We start from the raw sequence: 16,255 nt of genomic DNA on the forward strand, positions 1-16,255 counted from the left end.
AATGGGTTTCAGTCCTGACACTGTATTAAAAACGAGCAGGAGCTGTGGTGTGGAGTCTGGCGATTGCTTGATGTGAGACTGGATGCTAAGGTGAATGGATAATGATAGCACTGCTGCTGTTCAAAAATGCTGTGCATCTGCGTGTGTGTGTGTGTGTGTGTGTGGAGCACTCACGGTCCACTGTCCTGCGCTGAGATTCTGCAGCGCTCCAGCTGCTGCCTCCAGGGTGTTGTAATTCTGACTCTCCGTCAGCAGGGACAGATAGAGACGCACCACCTCCGGCTGGTATAGCAACTCATACCCTGCAGAAAAAGACAGAACGGTGAGAAGAGCGTACACACAAACACACACACACACACACACACACACACACACACACACACACACACACACACACACACACACCTGAATGCAATGGGCAAGGAACAACAACGTGCGCACAAATATCGTAACACCAAAGTCAATATCCTGCAAGAAGACAAGGTCGAACCCACTGCTGAAAAGACACGGAGATAAATGCAAACGGAGGAAAACCATCGATCTGCGTTACGACTCGCTCCTGGTGCATCCCTCCTGCTCCACACCACTTAATAACACTTCAGACTTTCTCGCTTGATTACCGTGGCACAGGAGAGGGGAGCTGAGACGAAACAGCATTCACAGCTCGCCCAGAGGAGGGCGAGAAGGACGGGACGTAATGGGGACTTTAATCCAGGCTGTGTTACCGTCAGCCCGCAACAGCCTGATCACTGCCAGCTCAGTCAGAGCCGAGGGAGAGAGCTTCCACTGGTGTCTAACACCCAGAGTGAAAACTAGGGCCTAAATGGTGCATAAATCGATTGTGACGGCCTGCAGATTTTCAATATTGGCAAACATATTACCTTCACTGCAGCGACTTACCACTGCCTAATTTAGCCGAGCCAGTGATGAAACCACCCACTCACTAGGGCTCATCACCCAACACCTACAATGCTGCCTCCTCCGATACACGTGCAGTCAGCTGAACGCCTCTTTCCATCACCAGACAGCCAGTGCGCTCGGAGGAAAGCGCCTGATCCTCAGCTCTGATTCATCAGCCAACAGACCCCTGTGCTGGCCAGCATTACAATGGAAATGAGTGGGCCATCTACCCACCCAGAGAAAGCATGGCCAATTGTGCTCTCTCGGGCTCCGGTTGCTGATGCCGAAGCAGCATGAACCGGGACTCGAACTCAGAGCTGCATCCCCCAGACAGCAAGTCTTGTGGGCTGTCTGGGGCCAAACACCGGTATGCCGAAAAGCAACTAACCACAAACTGGCGACAGGGTGTCTTGCCGCCTGAGGCTGACCGAGCCAGAGTGCTGGGAACTGGGAAGACTACTGCCTGGCCAGGACGCTTCGCCATACTGCAGTTTAAGGTGTTTCCCTGACCTCCACACCTCTTTCTACATCTGTACTCTGGGAGAACCCCATCCTCAGCACACAAGCAGCTCCACGGCTCCCTTGGGCAGGAGTCAGCCAGGGCTGATGTACTCTACCCCCACATTCTGACCTCCAGACGGCGGCAGCAGCGGAGCTGATGTGGGATCCAGCTGCAGAACAACCGAAAAATGTTGCTGGCTTGCCCCGGCCTGTGTCAGCAGTTTCTAAGCAGGCAAGGTGAGGCGGCCAGACAAGGTCACGATTAACACAGACTGCTGCCTCGGACTGGCACTGACGTATGGCTACACACAAGGGGACTGAGTGTGTGTGTGTGTGTGTTTCAAGGGTTGCAGGGCTTGGATGGCTGTCAATACAGCAGTTCTTTGGGGCATTGTGTAGCAAAAGCACATTGCTCTGCTGGACTGTTTAAAAATACATTAATGCAGCTGACCGTGAAGAAAACCAGGAATCGATAAGATATTGTTGTTTTACTGTCAAAGCCTGTTACATTCGGGCTTTGCTTCATACAAAAGGTAATTAATTTGAGGGTTAGCGGGGAAGGCGATCCACGGGGTGCACATTTTCTTGTTTATGACCGTATATGTGGATGGATGACTTGCGCTGCGAGCAAACACGACAGCAAATGAAAAGGCAAACCGAAAGGAAACCTGAGACACAAAGCCCCCTCCCCCTCTCCCCTCGCAGCACCCACAGAGTTATTATGTGATTAGATTTCAGATGCGGCAGCAGAGAGGATATCGAACAGTCACGACTCTCGAGGTAACGCACACCGCTCGCTCTGTCTCTGAAGAGAATCCATTTGCAAGCTCGCTATCTCCCTTTCTCCCACCCAGAGTCATCACTTTACATGCATTAATCACCATCAAGGCCTCAGAGCAAGAATAGCTAATGCCTTAAAGCAGAGCAAGTGTCATCATAGTGTTGCATAAAGCTTAAGTATCACACTGCTTTATAAATGCCATATATATATATATATCCTGAGGCCCACGGATGACAGATTGTACTGGCTCATAGCTGCCACTTCCATGGTTAAAGAAAGACAGGCCCCCTCTAACACTAAGGCCAGCTTGTAAAACCATCATGCTAGCAACATATTAGAAAGGGACAGTCGTCTGGAGCAGTGGAATGTACTGCCTAGAAATTAGCATCACACCTAAATGACCTACTGGTCTTAAACTACGTCGAGATGTTGAGGAATCTTAAAAACAGACCCGCTAACCTGGATTTAAATGGAAACAAACTTTTGATAAAACTGACCAATCAGGATTGGTCTGCCATGGTGTTGAGAAAGATCTCCCCTTGGTTAGGACTTCAGGAGCTAGACTGAAGGTCTAGCATCATCATTATCATGTTTAGTTTTACAGATTCCCACAGGATCAAAATACATACTGAGATCCGTCCATACGTTCACATCCCACATACAGTAATGCAGGCTATTGGCTATGCTACACAATGACTTGCCTAAAGCTGCCAGCAGCGTCACGCCTCTCTAGCTTATCTTCGGATGGGACTGAGGTTTGCCACAGACTTGAACTGAACGGCCCACTCGAGTGCCTCCATATTTAAGAAAAAAACGTGAAAAGCGAATTTTCCAGTGGATATGGCGCAATATTTACCCACCTGTCGATTCACACAAGATTAATATAACCTGAGGTCATTTCCGGGGATCATTTTACAGACAGTAAAGTCAGTAAAAAAGACATTTTTACATTTGGATGGGATTAAAATAACTGAGAACAGAAAACCTCATATGACTGCTATCAAAAATTAGCATCTTTAGAGAGATTTTATTGCTTGTATTTTCACCAAAGTACAGTATCTATGGTCCAAACTGAAGGCCAGGCTCTAACCTGGCTCTCATACTCTCAGGACATTCTGGAATTAGCTGTCATTCAGCGAAGCTGGGAGAATTGTGTTGTATTTGGCCACAGGCTAATCCGAGGCAGCCGCTGTAGCCTGCAGTGGGCGCTAGCCTGTGGTAGTCTTTCTGGCCCGGGAGAAGCAGTAGATGATCTTCATTTCTGTGTATTGTGGGGGACTAAATGTGCACACCACATCTGTGATCTATGGTTTAGGGGAAGAACAGCCTTTAGGATGTGGCGAGAGTGGCCTTTTTACGCTTCAGCCAGGCTGAGGAGCGTCTGTGGCCGTGGGTGTCAACTTCCTTTTCTTGGTGTTTGCACACACAGCCATCCTCCTTTCAGCCTGTTTTAGCTCATCACCCTCCATAACGAGCTCAAACTCAAACAGCTCTGGAAGCTGAAACGAGAGCAGGCTGGGGCGCAGAACAAAGCGCAGCGCTTGCGTGTGTGTGTGTATTCGTCTGTGCGCTAGCCTTTTTGTTATGCTAAATCTGGGGCTTTTTTGAAAAGAACTCTGTGGCTTATAGCACAGGACACGGAGCAAGTATCGCTCAGCTGCAGGGAGAGAGGATCTTCCACGCTTAGCAACAGCAACTTTATCCTCAGCCTCTGTGAACATGAGTCCCAGGCACTGAAACAAAGCAGATTCACGCTGTGTCTAAGACACCTTTTCGCTTTCCAACCAGGTCTTACACGTGAAGTCAGCAAATTAGAGGCCATGTGCCGCCCTCTGACTGGTGACCACAGCTGAGCTGGGTTCATGCTTCTCGAAATTCTCCTCCTCACTGTTCTAGGCCAGTTGTTCCCAACCCTGGTTCAGTAGTGATATCCCTAAATATTCACTGATGAGGTGGATCATCAAAAGAGAATGACCAGGACTGAGTACCTCTGTTTTAGGGCAAGTCCTGGAGGGTCAGAATTCAGCACAGTTCAGCCTCTGCATTGTGTTTTCTCTGCTCGAATACACACACTCAATCTAAGAAGTGGCTCGGTAATTAGCTGATAGATTGGATACAGTGTGGGACACAGCAGGGACCAGGGCAACGGTACTCCAGGACCAGGATTCGGAACCAAGAGACCATCCATTCTGGTCCCAGAAGGTGTTTCCCTGCTTAAACACATTCACTAAAGCAGGTATTTAACAACAGAGTTGACTCAGGTGCATCACCAAACTGTGCTGGTAACTAATGACCCCTGTGCCAGGGGGCTTGTTTTCACGCAGAGTCTTCTGGTTAGCAACTAAAAAGTTCCTCCACTCCCCAGAAGAAACGATAAAATAGAAATGACCACTGTACCCTACATTAGCAGACTCCCCAAGGTCCTCCCAGACTCCATCAACTAATGCTCCAATTCCAATGGCAACAGTCCACCGCTTCTGATTTACAACTTCCACCCACTGACTGTTATTCCACTGACAGAGGTCCACTGCTGTTGGTTTGCACTCCCGCATTGCTCGACACATTTGTGTATTCCTATACCACTACTGCATTCCCAGATATTTCCAGATATCCATGGTTTGGTAATCTTGTGAGCTGATGTCTGTCTGCGGAGGCAGTAGTGTATTGGCGAATACACAGGGCGCTGGGCTGTGGAATTCATTCCCCTTTGCTAGCATGTGTGTGCTGGCTGCTGGCTTGTTGGGAAGCAACAGTTGATCATTATGAATAACTTGCAAATGATGGGATGTGACCTTCTGTCTCCGAGCCAAGGACGCGCCCAGATCGCATCCACTAATGCGCGCACACCTGCCCGTCAGTGTATGCTTGTAATGCAAGAGTGCAAAAGCCTCCCAAACACACAGACATGAAAGATCCAACTGACTGCAGGAGGTTTAGAAACCCAAACTCCCAACAACAGGCGCACAAATACACACTTACCCCCGCAGGCTCTTCAGGCTAATTAATGTAATTAGCTACCCTGAGAGTTTCTGATGCAGAGGGCTGGGGAATGCTACAGAGGGAAACGCCTCAGCAAAGTGGCAGAGGCTGGAAAACTGATTCACACGCAACATTCTCTTTCTTTGCAGACTCACTCCACCACAAGCCAGGTATTTCAGAGTCAGCTCCTTCAGGGCCAGGTCATTTGGCACATCCAGCTAGAGAAGAGTGCGATAATGAGCTGAAAAAGATACGTAGGAAAGGGGAAACAACCTGAGCGTACAGGTAGACCACTACAACAGTGGACGTGGTGTCTTATCTGATGAACTGGATCTGGAGAACAGTCCAGTCGTCCGTACCCAGCCTGCATGTCCAGTAGGAGAAGCCCAACTGAGAACCGGAAAGACCTGTCCTCGGGTTTCACGTTGGCCCCACATATGGATGCCCACCAGTGTCAGTGACTGGACCAGGAGGTGGACCATGTGAGATTAAGGTGGGCTGTAATGATGGGCCAATTTGGGAAGCCTCACTGGGTCCCAGTAAAATTGCATGTACAAACCCCACCTGGAACCCACAGAGCCCACGTTTTAGCTGTTCATGAGCATGTTGGCTGGGTAAGGTCTTACTGATACCTGGCATGTTATGCATCCTGGAGGTGACACTTGAGGTGAAAGTCAATACCAGTGCAAACAGAGCCTGCGAGTGAGACTGAGCATCAGTAGACTGCAGTATTAAACGTAGGTTAATAGAAAGGTAAAGATGACAGATGACGGGATGCCAAGCATCGAGTGGCTCATCAATTAGCAATTAGGCTAATTGGGTTCAAGCATCTTCCTTATTGGCTGCAATTATGGGCGTCTTAAACGGTGATAAATCAACAGGCAGTTTTCAATGGACAGTCCAGCTTCTCCCGTATCCCTGATTCTTTCCACTCTACTTTATAAGCATACACCATAACGGTTTCAATTAAGCCTAATAAAGCTTAATAAAAGTCGAGATGCTCAGAGCGTCTGGTGGGTGGCCGTAATCGATCAGTCTCGTAACTAATTCTGCGCCGGTCACATTTACACTTGTGCACCACATGAGGGCGCCAGAGCATGGTTCATGGTTCATCTCTAGATCTTTCTTACGGTCAATGTGTCGTCCGTCTGTTCCGTTTAACAGAGCGCTTCCTCAACATTCCTGGGAAAGGTTTATTGGGCAGCACAGCCAACAGCAGGACAGTTAGCATGTCTGGAAGTCTCTCCAAAGCAGACGAAAGGCTAGTTTGTCCAGGCTGAATTGTGTCGCTTAAAAGTTTTTTGCAGTTTAGGGGCGAGTATAAAATATTTGACTGTTTACTGTATAGTAAAATCAAATCTGAACACTCCACCGTTCAGCTCTGCGTTCACTCGGCTCTGGTCAGTGTTTGGTTGAACTATGGGTGTAATCGGGAAACAGCAGTAGCCTCAGCTTCAAAATACAACACGACCAGAGGCCATTTATTGCTACTATTTACTGCTCCAATGCTCACACTAATAGAACTCTGCTCTCCACGCCAGAAGTGTTGCCATGTTGCCTTATGGCTCTGTAACGGTAGTACAGATAGAAGCCATTTAACGCTACTATTTTTGCCTCCGCATTAACGTTTGTTACATGCTTTGGATAAAATATAGACAGTGTTTATCAAGTGTTTAATCTGCAATAGCTAAAACTGTTCAAACAAGAAACTGCAATCAGTGCATCTCTAATCGCTACCCTAACATGACAACATAACCAACCTGGCAGCTAAACTGGGAGAGCCTTTCAATATGCTAAGGCTCAGAGTGTGGTATGCCTCTATATTAAATACTGTACATGTTAATGTCTCCGCTGAAAGATCAAAACACACCTTGAAACCAGCATTCCATGATCAGAGAGGCTGTTTGAGTTTAAAGATGCTACAAAAATAAAAAAAGGTCAGGCCGTTCTTTTGACTGTGAACGATCCGCAAAGAAGAGACCTTGCAAGCTTTTTCATTTCTCGAGTGCCTACAGAGGATCTTCTCAACAGAGTCAGCAAAAGAATGAGACGGGCGGTCAAGGCCATTAAGGCACAGCAGGGAAAGTACGAGTCCATCTCTGGAGCTCAGCTCCGTGACAGATTGCGTGCGTCGGACCTCACTGTGACAGGAAGTCTCAAAGCCGGCAGGACGTCTTTGTTTCAGTGGGTCTGTGGCACCAGGTTGCATCAACAAGCTGGCATTGCTTAGATCCCACATCATCCATTCAAGCCTTCAAAGACCGTCCAGGGAGAGGAAGTTAGGGACTCAAAGAGAAGACTGACGCACAAACAAAAGCAGCTTTCTGTTCGCTGTCTCCGACTGAGCTTTCTAAACCCGCTGCAGGTTACTTCTCGCAGGCTACCCACTTACTGCTTTGTACCCCGTGGCCACCAAGAGTCAATCGGAAGAGCAGATTCCCGTCCACAGTACACTTCACACCTAAAAACAGTGTAATTTGTCAGTTAGCATGATGCTAAATGGTGGCTATGAGCGTCCATTAATTACTGTTAGCAAAATTACCTCAACAGCTCCAGTACAACAATAATAAAAGGTAGCACACTCACTATCTTCGCTTTCCACAGTAGTTCTCTTCATCTTATCCATTCGACTCCAGCATTAGATGCACTCCTCTATGCATATCTCAGTATGGCTCTATATAAACACCAATATCTGACTATGTGATTCCTTTGGCTTTTTCATTTCCGTCATATTTGGCTTCTGTTTCAAGCAGAATGTGTTCATTCATATGTAATTTACTCCACCTTGAGGACACTGGGGAGGATTCGTGCTATATATCATGCAAGTTTATGACGAAGATTAGGCCTTCAGCTGGCCTCAAAGCAGTCAATCTCCATGTACTGGTTGATGCACTACACAGTGTTCTAGATTCTACATGACTTGGCAGTTTAGACAGCCATTTAGTTCATTTCTTGGTCGGACAGCCGGTCTCTACTCATAGGAAAGCTATGGTCCAGCTTCGAAATGCCAACAAATCTTCAGTAACAGTTCGGCAAACCTTTCCCCAAAACTGCAGTCGCTTAGCCATGATGAACAAAGAGAGACATATGGATTGCCGCAATTCGCAGAAACAACTAGAATCCAGGCACTGAAATGTGAGAATTTAGCGACATGCCAAGTTTACGGGGAAGAGAGGGAAAGCAAGGAAACCTGAATGAGCCAGTCTACTCAATGAGCCTAAACGGATGTGATTGGAGCCTCAGTTAGCGGGACGTTCCTGGTTACACATTGATGTCCTAGGAGCAGATAATCGCTAATAATGAATGAATGCATCATACACTTTCTTGTCCTTAATATTTTTGCTGATCCGTTTATTTAAGAGCAGATGTCTGCACGGAAGCCCAGGGGCTCAGCATGGCCAGACAGCTCTGCAGCCTTCTGCTCCTGTGCACCAACTCAAAACCTCAGCGAGGGACGAGGACTAAAGGAATGTGTGTCTGTGTGTGTGTGTGTGTGTGTGTGTGTGTGCGTGTGTGAGAGAGAGAGAGAAAGAAAAAGAGAGAGACGAGCATCTGCTAACCCCCCGAAAATAGCAGTCGGAATCACCAAGGCAACCATCGTCTGGTCATAATAACAAATCTGTTCGCTTAGAGAGACGGACAGACAGACGGACACAGACAGACAGACAGACAGACAGACAGCCAAGGAGACAGTGTTTTTCATGTGCTAACTTGATCTTCATTCTGAAGGACGAATGACAGCTACAAGGTATGTGGGCTGTCAAATGGCATCATGGGAAGCTTCAGAGCTTATCTGCATTAGAGACAGTGGGAAAGAAGGCATCGGGCATCAGGAAACCGTCTAGCTTCCCCCTGGTTCGACTCCCTTTTCATTAGGCCTAGTGAGTGACTGGCTGGTGCTGGGGCTGTCCGATTCCAAGTGAGGGACAATGATTGAGTCGATCCCAGGAGTTTAGCTTTTAGCAAATCTGTGGTCAGACTGACATGGAAATGTACCTAATGTCCCTGTTCCTGGGACATGACTGGCAGATGCGCGTCCAAAGCTTACAAAAGTTGCCTGGAAATTTGGGATACTTTGGGAACTCCTAGCCCTATCTAGTCAGTCGTGTTTATCGGTATTACTCCTTGTGGGAGGAGTAGTCCCGGGTTTGAACTTGAGTCTGCCTTCAAAACCACGGCTCTGCCCATGTTCTACCTGTCTACCTGTGCTTTGAATCTTCCCATGGACTCCACGACAATGACTCTAGGGTTTGCGGTAATAAACAGACCTTGTCTTTGCACCTTATTCCAAACGCTTCAGAATACTTAGTAATACCACAGTGTGTGTATGTATGTGTGTGGCGTCTGCTGCTGGCTGGGGAATGAAACTGTCAGGATGGTGCTATATGATAAAAATAAAAAAATAAAAAAATAAAAAAAACGACACCTGGAACAGGACGAGACGGAAATGTGACAAACAAATGGCCTCCGGAAACACTGGAGCATCGAGCTCTGCCTGGGATTCGGGGGGATACGGAGGCGTTCTACATGCTGATTCCACATCAAGGTGTCAGAGAGAGAAAGGCGCCTGTGGGCGAGGTAGAAATCGCCTCAAGTCAAATACACCATCGAGTCAAGAGATGCTTTCAAAGGAGAAACTGTTCCAGTAAGGACGCGGAACGGCCTCGAAACGTCTAACGTAACCTAAACTGACGGGCTCGTTGCTGAGCAGCGACCCAAACACGGCCCGGTTAAGCTCGCAGGCCTTCGGTGAAGTAGCACTCCTACCAGACGACTCCGGAGACAGTGCAGGAGTGCAGTAAAGCCTCAGCTTAATCTTGACAAATGAGGAGACGGGAACAACGTCAGCAAGTTAAATCTGGGTGTTGATGGACAGCATTCCTGGCGTTAGGCCCCGTCGTCAGCCCAGGTCTTGCAACATCGGGACTCTCGCAGTATGGCAGTGGTTTGTGGAGAACATGCTGTAGAACGTCAATTTACAACAACAGTAATAAAACTAAAGAATTATGCAGTTTATAAGCCTGAAATGAGGTGGTTGTGTCTAGTGACCACTCTGAACACATGTGAAGTAGAGGCTAAAAGTGAGGTGGGTACCCAGAGTTACTGCTGTGTATTTTGGGGCGACCATGTAATAGCATGGGGAAATGGTTATTGGACATGTGGCTCCAGGAGAACACAGTTGTTGGCCCTGCTAACTGGCCACTGATCGGCCAAAAAAAAGTCTGATATCAGGATGGGGGATGCTAGCCTAGCGCAAGTTATGGTTGTTTGGGCAGCGGCCTTACATGATTGGCCTGCTGTTGATTACACAGTGATGACCAGCAACGATTAACCCTAAAGCCCAGAGGACAGGAGAGAAGGGAATCGTGGGCTTCGCATACAGACAGCTATCGCAATCCCTCTCGCTCTTTCTCGCTCTCTCTGCTTCTGTCTCCCTGCAACTACACGATGTACAGCCCAGCTGTTAACAAGCATGTAACGGCTCCTTCATGGCCGCCTTGTTTCCCCCTCCCTTGGCAGTGTTTGTGCGTTTTGGTCGCCAGGATGCTGACGAACGTAAGCTGATATCAAACCAGCATGAAGCGGTCCTGTGGTGGACAAGCTCTCCTACATACTCACTGGCCACTTTATTAGAAACCCCTATCTTGTGCTTCCACACACTGGCCACTTTATTAGAAACCCCTACCTTGTGCTTCCACTCACTGGCCACTTTATTGGAAACCCTACTTTGTACTGGGACTTAGAGATTTTGTAGGAGCAACCTACAGCTGTGTGTGTGCGCGTGTTAGTGAGCACACTGCACACCTGCTCTAGTTAAAGTGGCATCTTTTAGGTAGCAGGTCGAGCGGGAAGAGCCCGTTTTCACAAACAATTACACAAGATTAACGATGGGCATCATGGATTACACCAGTCATTAAGCCTGCTGCTGTACGCGTGCACACACACACACACACACACACAGACACACACTCACTCTGCTACCTGCAGCTGGAGGACAGTGCCTCTCTCTGTGCTGATGAACGGTCAGTCTCTACTGGCTAAACCTGAGTCCGTCCTGACCTTCACACTGACGTGTACACACCACCTTAGAGAGCACTCTCCTCAAACTCCAGATCTACAACAGAATGCAACAGTTGTGTTTCTAATAAAGTGGCCAATGAATAAGTTGAATTCTGGGAGGTATTTTATGGAGAGATGTTTCATTGACAAGTCCCTCAAGATCACATGGAGGTTGATGATCATTTGTTGTGAAGGCGTATGTTCTGCTGGCACAGTGGGTAGCGTTTGTATGTGTGTGTGTGTGTGTGTGTGTGTGTGTGTCAGCGTCTGTGTGTGATAATGATTGGCAAGCCACGGCGGGATGAAGCTGCCATTCTTCTGTCACAGCCTGCCAGCTCCATGGGGGGTCCAGCAGCAGCTGGCATTCAGCAGCAAAATTTGGGCTTAATCTCATCTCACACACACACACACACACACACCCCAAACCTTTAGAGTGTCCATTAAAGCAGCTGTGTGTGTGTGCGCACATTAAAGACCCTCCAGATGTGTAGGGTTGGGGTGCAGTGGGGTCTGCATTTTCAGTGTATTTAAAGAGAACTTCTGACATTAAATTAAATAACACTCCCATAAGGACCGTCCAACAGCCAATCAGCTCAGAGACGGCTGTTCTGAGGCGCCGCTAGACAGATTACATTAGAGCCCCGTCTACACACTGCTTGTTCAGTCAGAAATGAGATCCAAGACTGGGCCTGGGTGTTAAACTGGTGGTGATAAATATTACACACTATCGGTCTGAAACACTGAAAGCATTTGCAGTGGAGGAACCGCTCTGCCGATCTAGTCCCGCTGTCCGCTGGGTCACGATATGCTGCTCTATCAGGAACCTCACACACACACACACACACACACACACACACACACACACACACACACCGTCCCCTCAGACTCCGCTCCTCCAAAGCCACCGACACACTCACACGCACACACGCGCGCTTATCTCCAAACCGGGAAAGGCAGGCGAGCAGCCTGTGATACGCCTCAGCAGCATGGAGCCAGAGTGGGAATTCTGACACCGGAGAGAGAGAAGTAACAGTGCAGAGAGGGAGAGAGAGAGAGAGAGAGGGAGGGAGGAATGATAGAGCTGTCTTTATGATGGATGACTGAGGGAGGAGAAATTGGAGAGAGAGTGAGGAAGAAAATTAGAGCTCCGAGTGGCTCAACGGTCACAAGACACAAGTTCGAATCCCGAGCCATGCCGCTTTGCCATCAGCGTCCGGAGACGGAGAGAGCACAGACTATATGTAGTATATTTACTGGTGTAGGACCTTGTGAATAATGCAGGTGAGACTGGCAGCCGGCGCTGTAGCTCCTCCGCCAGTCAGTAAGTGGAATTGCTTCTTCTAGGCTGACCTGCTCTGTGTCGACTCAAAGCTCAGAATCTAGTACAACTGTAATGAATTCTAATGTAATAAAGTAAGTCAATACATTATACTTAAATCATCAAACTGACAACAACTGAAGCAACAGCGTCTGTGTTCATCTCTCCTCCTCACTGAGAGGTCAGAAATCTGAGGAGCAACAGAGGAGAGCAATGAAACAATGGCTTCTGAAGCCTAATGATCAGAGGAGGCCTGCTGGAGCCTAATGACGCGCCGCAGTCACCGGGCCTGAGCTGTTAAGGAGGGAGGACATGTCCAATGTAACGCCAATCATGCCGGATAGTTAACGTCCCAGCATGGGCGAGAGAAAGAGAGTGAGGGAGAGAGTGTTTTTTCTCCAAGGAGCAGTCAATATCATCTTTCACTCTAATTAAGCATTGCTCGAACGCCGGCATATACGCTATCGACCTCCTCCGAGCAGAAAACAACAGCCGAGCAGATCAGACGGCTGCTCCTTTCATCCTCCTCTGCTCCAGTCTTCACTGAATCAAAGCTGGCGAGAAAGAGGTCGGGCTTCTGACCAACACAACCTCTTACTCTACGACCATAACTCGCAGAAATGTGAAGGTGAATCATTTTAAAAACAAGAGGAAGAACCACCAGGAAGAACCAAGACTCTTAAGGTGAATCATTTTAAAAACAAGAGGAAGAACCACCAGGAAGAACCAAGACTCTTAAGGTGAATCATTTTAAAAACAAGAGGAAGAACCACCAAGAAGAACCAAGACTCTTAAGGTGAATCATTCTAAAAAACAAGAGGAAGAACCACCAAGGAGAACCAAGACTCTTAAGGTGAATCATTCTAAAAACAAGAGGAAGAACCACTGACTAAAAGGAAGAAACTCTCTAAAAGAATGTGGAGGAATTACCCAGAACAAAAAAGACTCAAAAGGAGAAAGTCTTTAAGAGAATGAGGAAAAGGCGAAAACGACTCAGATTGGCCAAACCGGCCTAAAACACAGCTGGTAAAGTAGAAAAACAGAGTGTCTCTCTGTCTCTCTCTCTCCCTCCTGCTCTGTCTTTCTCAGCTTGTCTTTTTGCATGTCTATGTTTGGGGATTCCCTGTACTGCATCTCCCCAATTAGGTGCAGCAGGCCGCTGCGGGACGCTCATAGGAAGAGGAAGCGTCTCTGATGTGAGCGGGGATGAGTCATCGCCCACGAACGGGGCGAGAGAACGAGACGGAGAGATAAAACCAGGTGAAGATTAATCTGTGACGTGTTCTCTCTCTCTCTCTCTCTCTCTCTCTCTCTCTCTCAGGGTTACCTGCCTCGTGAATCACGATAAAGCAGCGCTGGGAAACCCTGCTCTGGTGTGTGGGCATGAACAACAGAGTCGAGATACAGGACTGAAGAGTGAGCGCTATGGAGAGACCAGAAGAAACGGTCCAAAATGACTCCTACATTTCTCTTGCTGAAAGGCCCACCGTCGCCACATCCCTGGTGTTAAGCGTGAGGTTCTGTCGACCTCATAAAGCTGGCTATGAAACTGGAACCAATTTAGGGGCAGCCTACCCCCAAGCTAACATGCTAATCACATATCATCAGGGCTGACAACTCTCATGAATTGCATTACTTCTCATACCTGTAACACCTTACCAACAAACCAGCTCTACCCCTCATCCCTGTAACGCCCTACCAACAAACCTGCTCTACTCCTCATCCCTGTAACGCCCTACCAACAAACCTGCTCTACTCCTCATCCCTGTAAGGCCCTACCAACGAACCAGCTCTACTTCTCATCCCTGTAACGCCCTACCAACAAACCAGCTCTACTCCTCATCCCTGTAACGCCCTACCAACGAGCCAGCTCTACTCCTCATCCCTGTAACGCCCTACCAACGAACCAGCTCTACTCCTCATCCCTGTAACGCCCTACCAACAAACCAGCTCTACTCCTCATCCCTGTAACGCCCTACCAACGAACCAGCTCTACTTCTCATCCCTGTAACGCCCTACCAACGAACCAGCTCTACTTCTCATCCCTGTAATACCCTACCAACGAACCAGCTCTGCTTCTCATCCCTGTAATGCCCTACCAACGAACCAGCCCTACTCCTCATCCCCATACCAACAAACCAGCCCTACTCCTCATCCCCATACCCCTACCAACAAACCAGCCCTACCTCATCCCCATACCCCTACCAACAAACCAGCCCTACCTCATCCCCATACCCCTACCAACAAACCAGCCCTACTCCTCATCCCCATACCCCTACCAACAAACCAGCCCTACTCCTCATCCCCATACCCCTACCAACAAACCAGCCCTACTCCTCATCCCCATACCCCTACCAACAAACCAGCCCTACTCCTCATCCCCATACCCCTACCAACAAACCAGCCCTACTCCTCATCCCCATACCCCTACCAACAAACCAGCCCTACTCCTCATCCCCATACCCCTACCAACAAACCAGCCCTTCCTCATCCCCATACCTCTACCAACAAACCAGCCCTACCTCATCCCCATACCCCTACCAACAAACCAGCCCTACCTCATCCCCATACCCCTACCAACGAACCAGCCCTACTCCTCATCCCCATACCAACAAACCAGCCCTACCTCATCCCCATACCCCTACCAACAAACCAGCCCTACCTCATCCCCATACCCCTACCAACAAACCAGCCCTACCTCATCCCCATACCCCTACCAACAAACCAGCCCTACTCCTCATCCCCATACCCCTACCAACAAACCAGCCCTACTCCTCATCCCCATACCCCTACCAACAAACCAGCCCTACTCCTCATCCCCATACCCCTACCAACAAACCAGCCCTACTCCTCATCCCCATACCCCTACCAACAAACCAGCCCTACTCCTCATCCCCATACCCCTACCAACAAACCAGCCCTACTCCTCATCCCCATACCCCTACCAACAAACCAGCCCTACCTCATCCCCATACACCTACCAACAAACCAGCCCTACTCCTCATCCCCATACCCCTACCAACAAACCAGCCCTACTCCTCATCCCCATACCCCTACCAACAAACCAGCCCTACTCCTCATCCCCATACCCCTACCAACAAACCAGCCCTACTCCTCATCCCCATACCCCTACCAACAAACCAGCCCTACTCCTCATCCCCATACCCCTACCAACAAACCAGCCCTACTCCTCATCCCCATACCCCTACCAACAAACCAGCCCTATTCCTCATCCCCATACCCCTACCAACAAACCAGCCCTACCTCATCCCCATACCCCTACCAACAAACCAGCCCTACTCCTCATCCCCATACCCCTACCAACAAACCAGCCCTACCTCATCCCCATACACCTACCAACGAACCAGCCCTACCTCATCCCCATACCCCTACCAACAAACCAGCCCTACTCCTCATCCCCATACCCCTACCAACAAACCAGCCCTACTCCTCATCCCCATACCCCTACCAACAAACCAGCCCTACTCCTCAACCCCATACCCCTACCAACAAACCAGCCCTACTCCTCAACCCCAAAACAGCCTACCAACAAACCAGCCCTACCTCATCCCCATACACCTACCAACAAACCAGCCCTACTCCTCATCCCCATACCCCTACCAACAAACCAGCCCTACTCCTCAACCCCAAAACAGCCTACCAACAAACCAGCCCTACTCCTCAACCCCAAAACAGCCTACCAACAAACCAGCCCT

General features: G+C 48.8%; 1 protein-coding gene across 14 annotated transcripts in view; it reads right to left on the reverse strand.

Annotated features, from left to right (window-relative positions):
- arvcfb (ARVCF delta catenin family member b) overlaps positions 1-16,255 on the reverse strand; it is a 225,530-nt gene that overhangs the window by 28,599 nt on the left and 180,676 nt on the right. For all 14 annotated transcript variants that reach the window (XM_072665138.1, XM_072665136.1, XM_072665133.1 and 11 more), the window contains one exon: positions 175-302. In XM_072665138.1, the coding sequence (XP_072521239.1) occupies positions 175-302 (128 nt within the window). The remainder of the gene's footprint in view (positions 1-174; positions 303-16,255) is intronic.

This window comes from Salminus brasiliensis, chromosome 20 (genome assembly GCF_030463535.1).
Source record: "Salminus brasiliensis chromosome 20, fSalBra1.hap2, whole genome shotgun sequence".
In the NCBI taxonomy this organism is placed as follows: domain Eukaryota; kingdom Metazoa; phylum Chordata; class Actinopteri; order Characiformes; family Bryconidae; genus Salminus; species Salminus brasiliensis.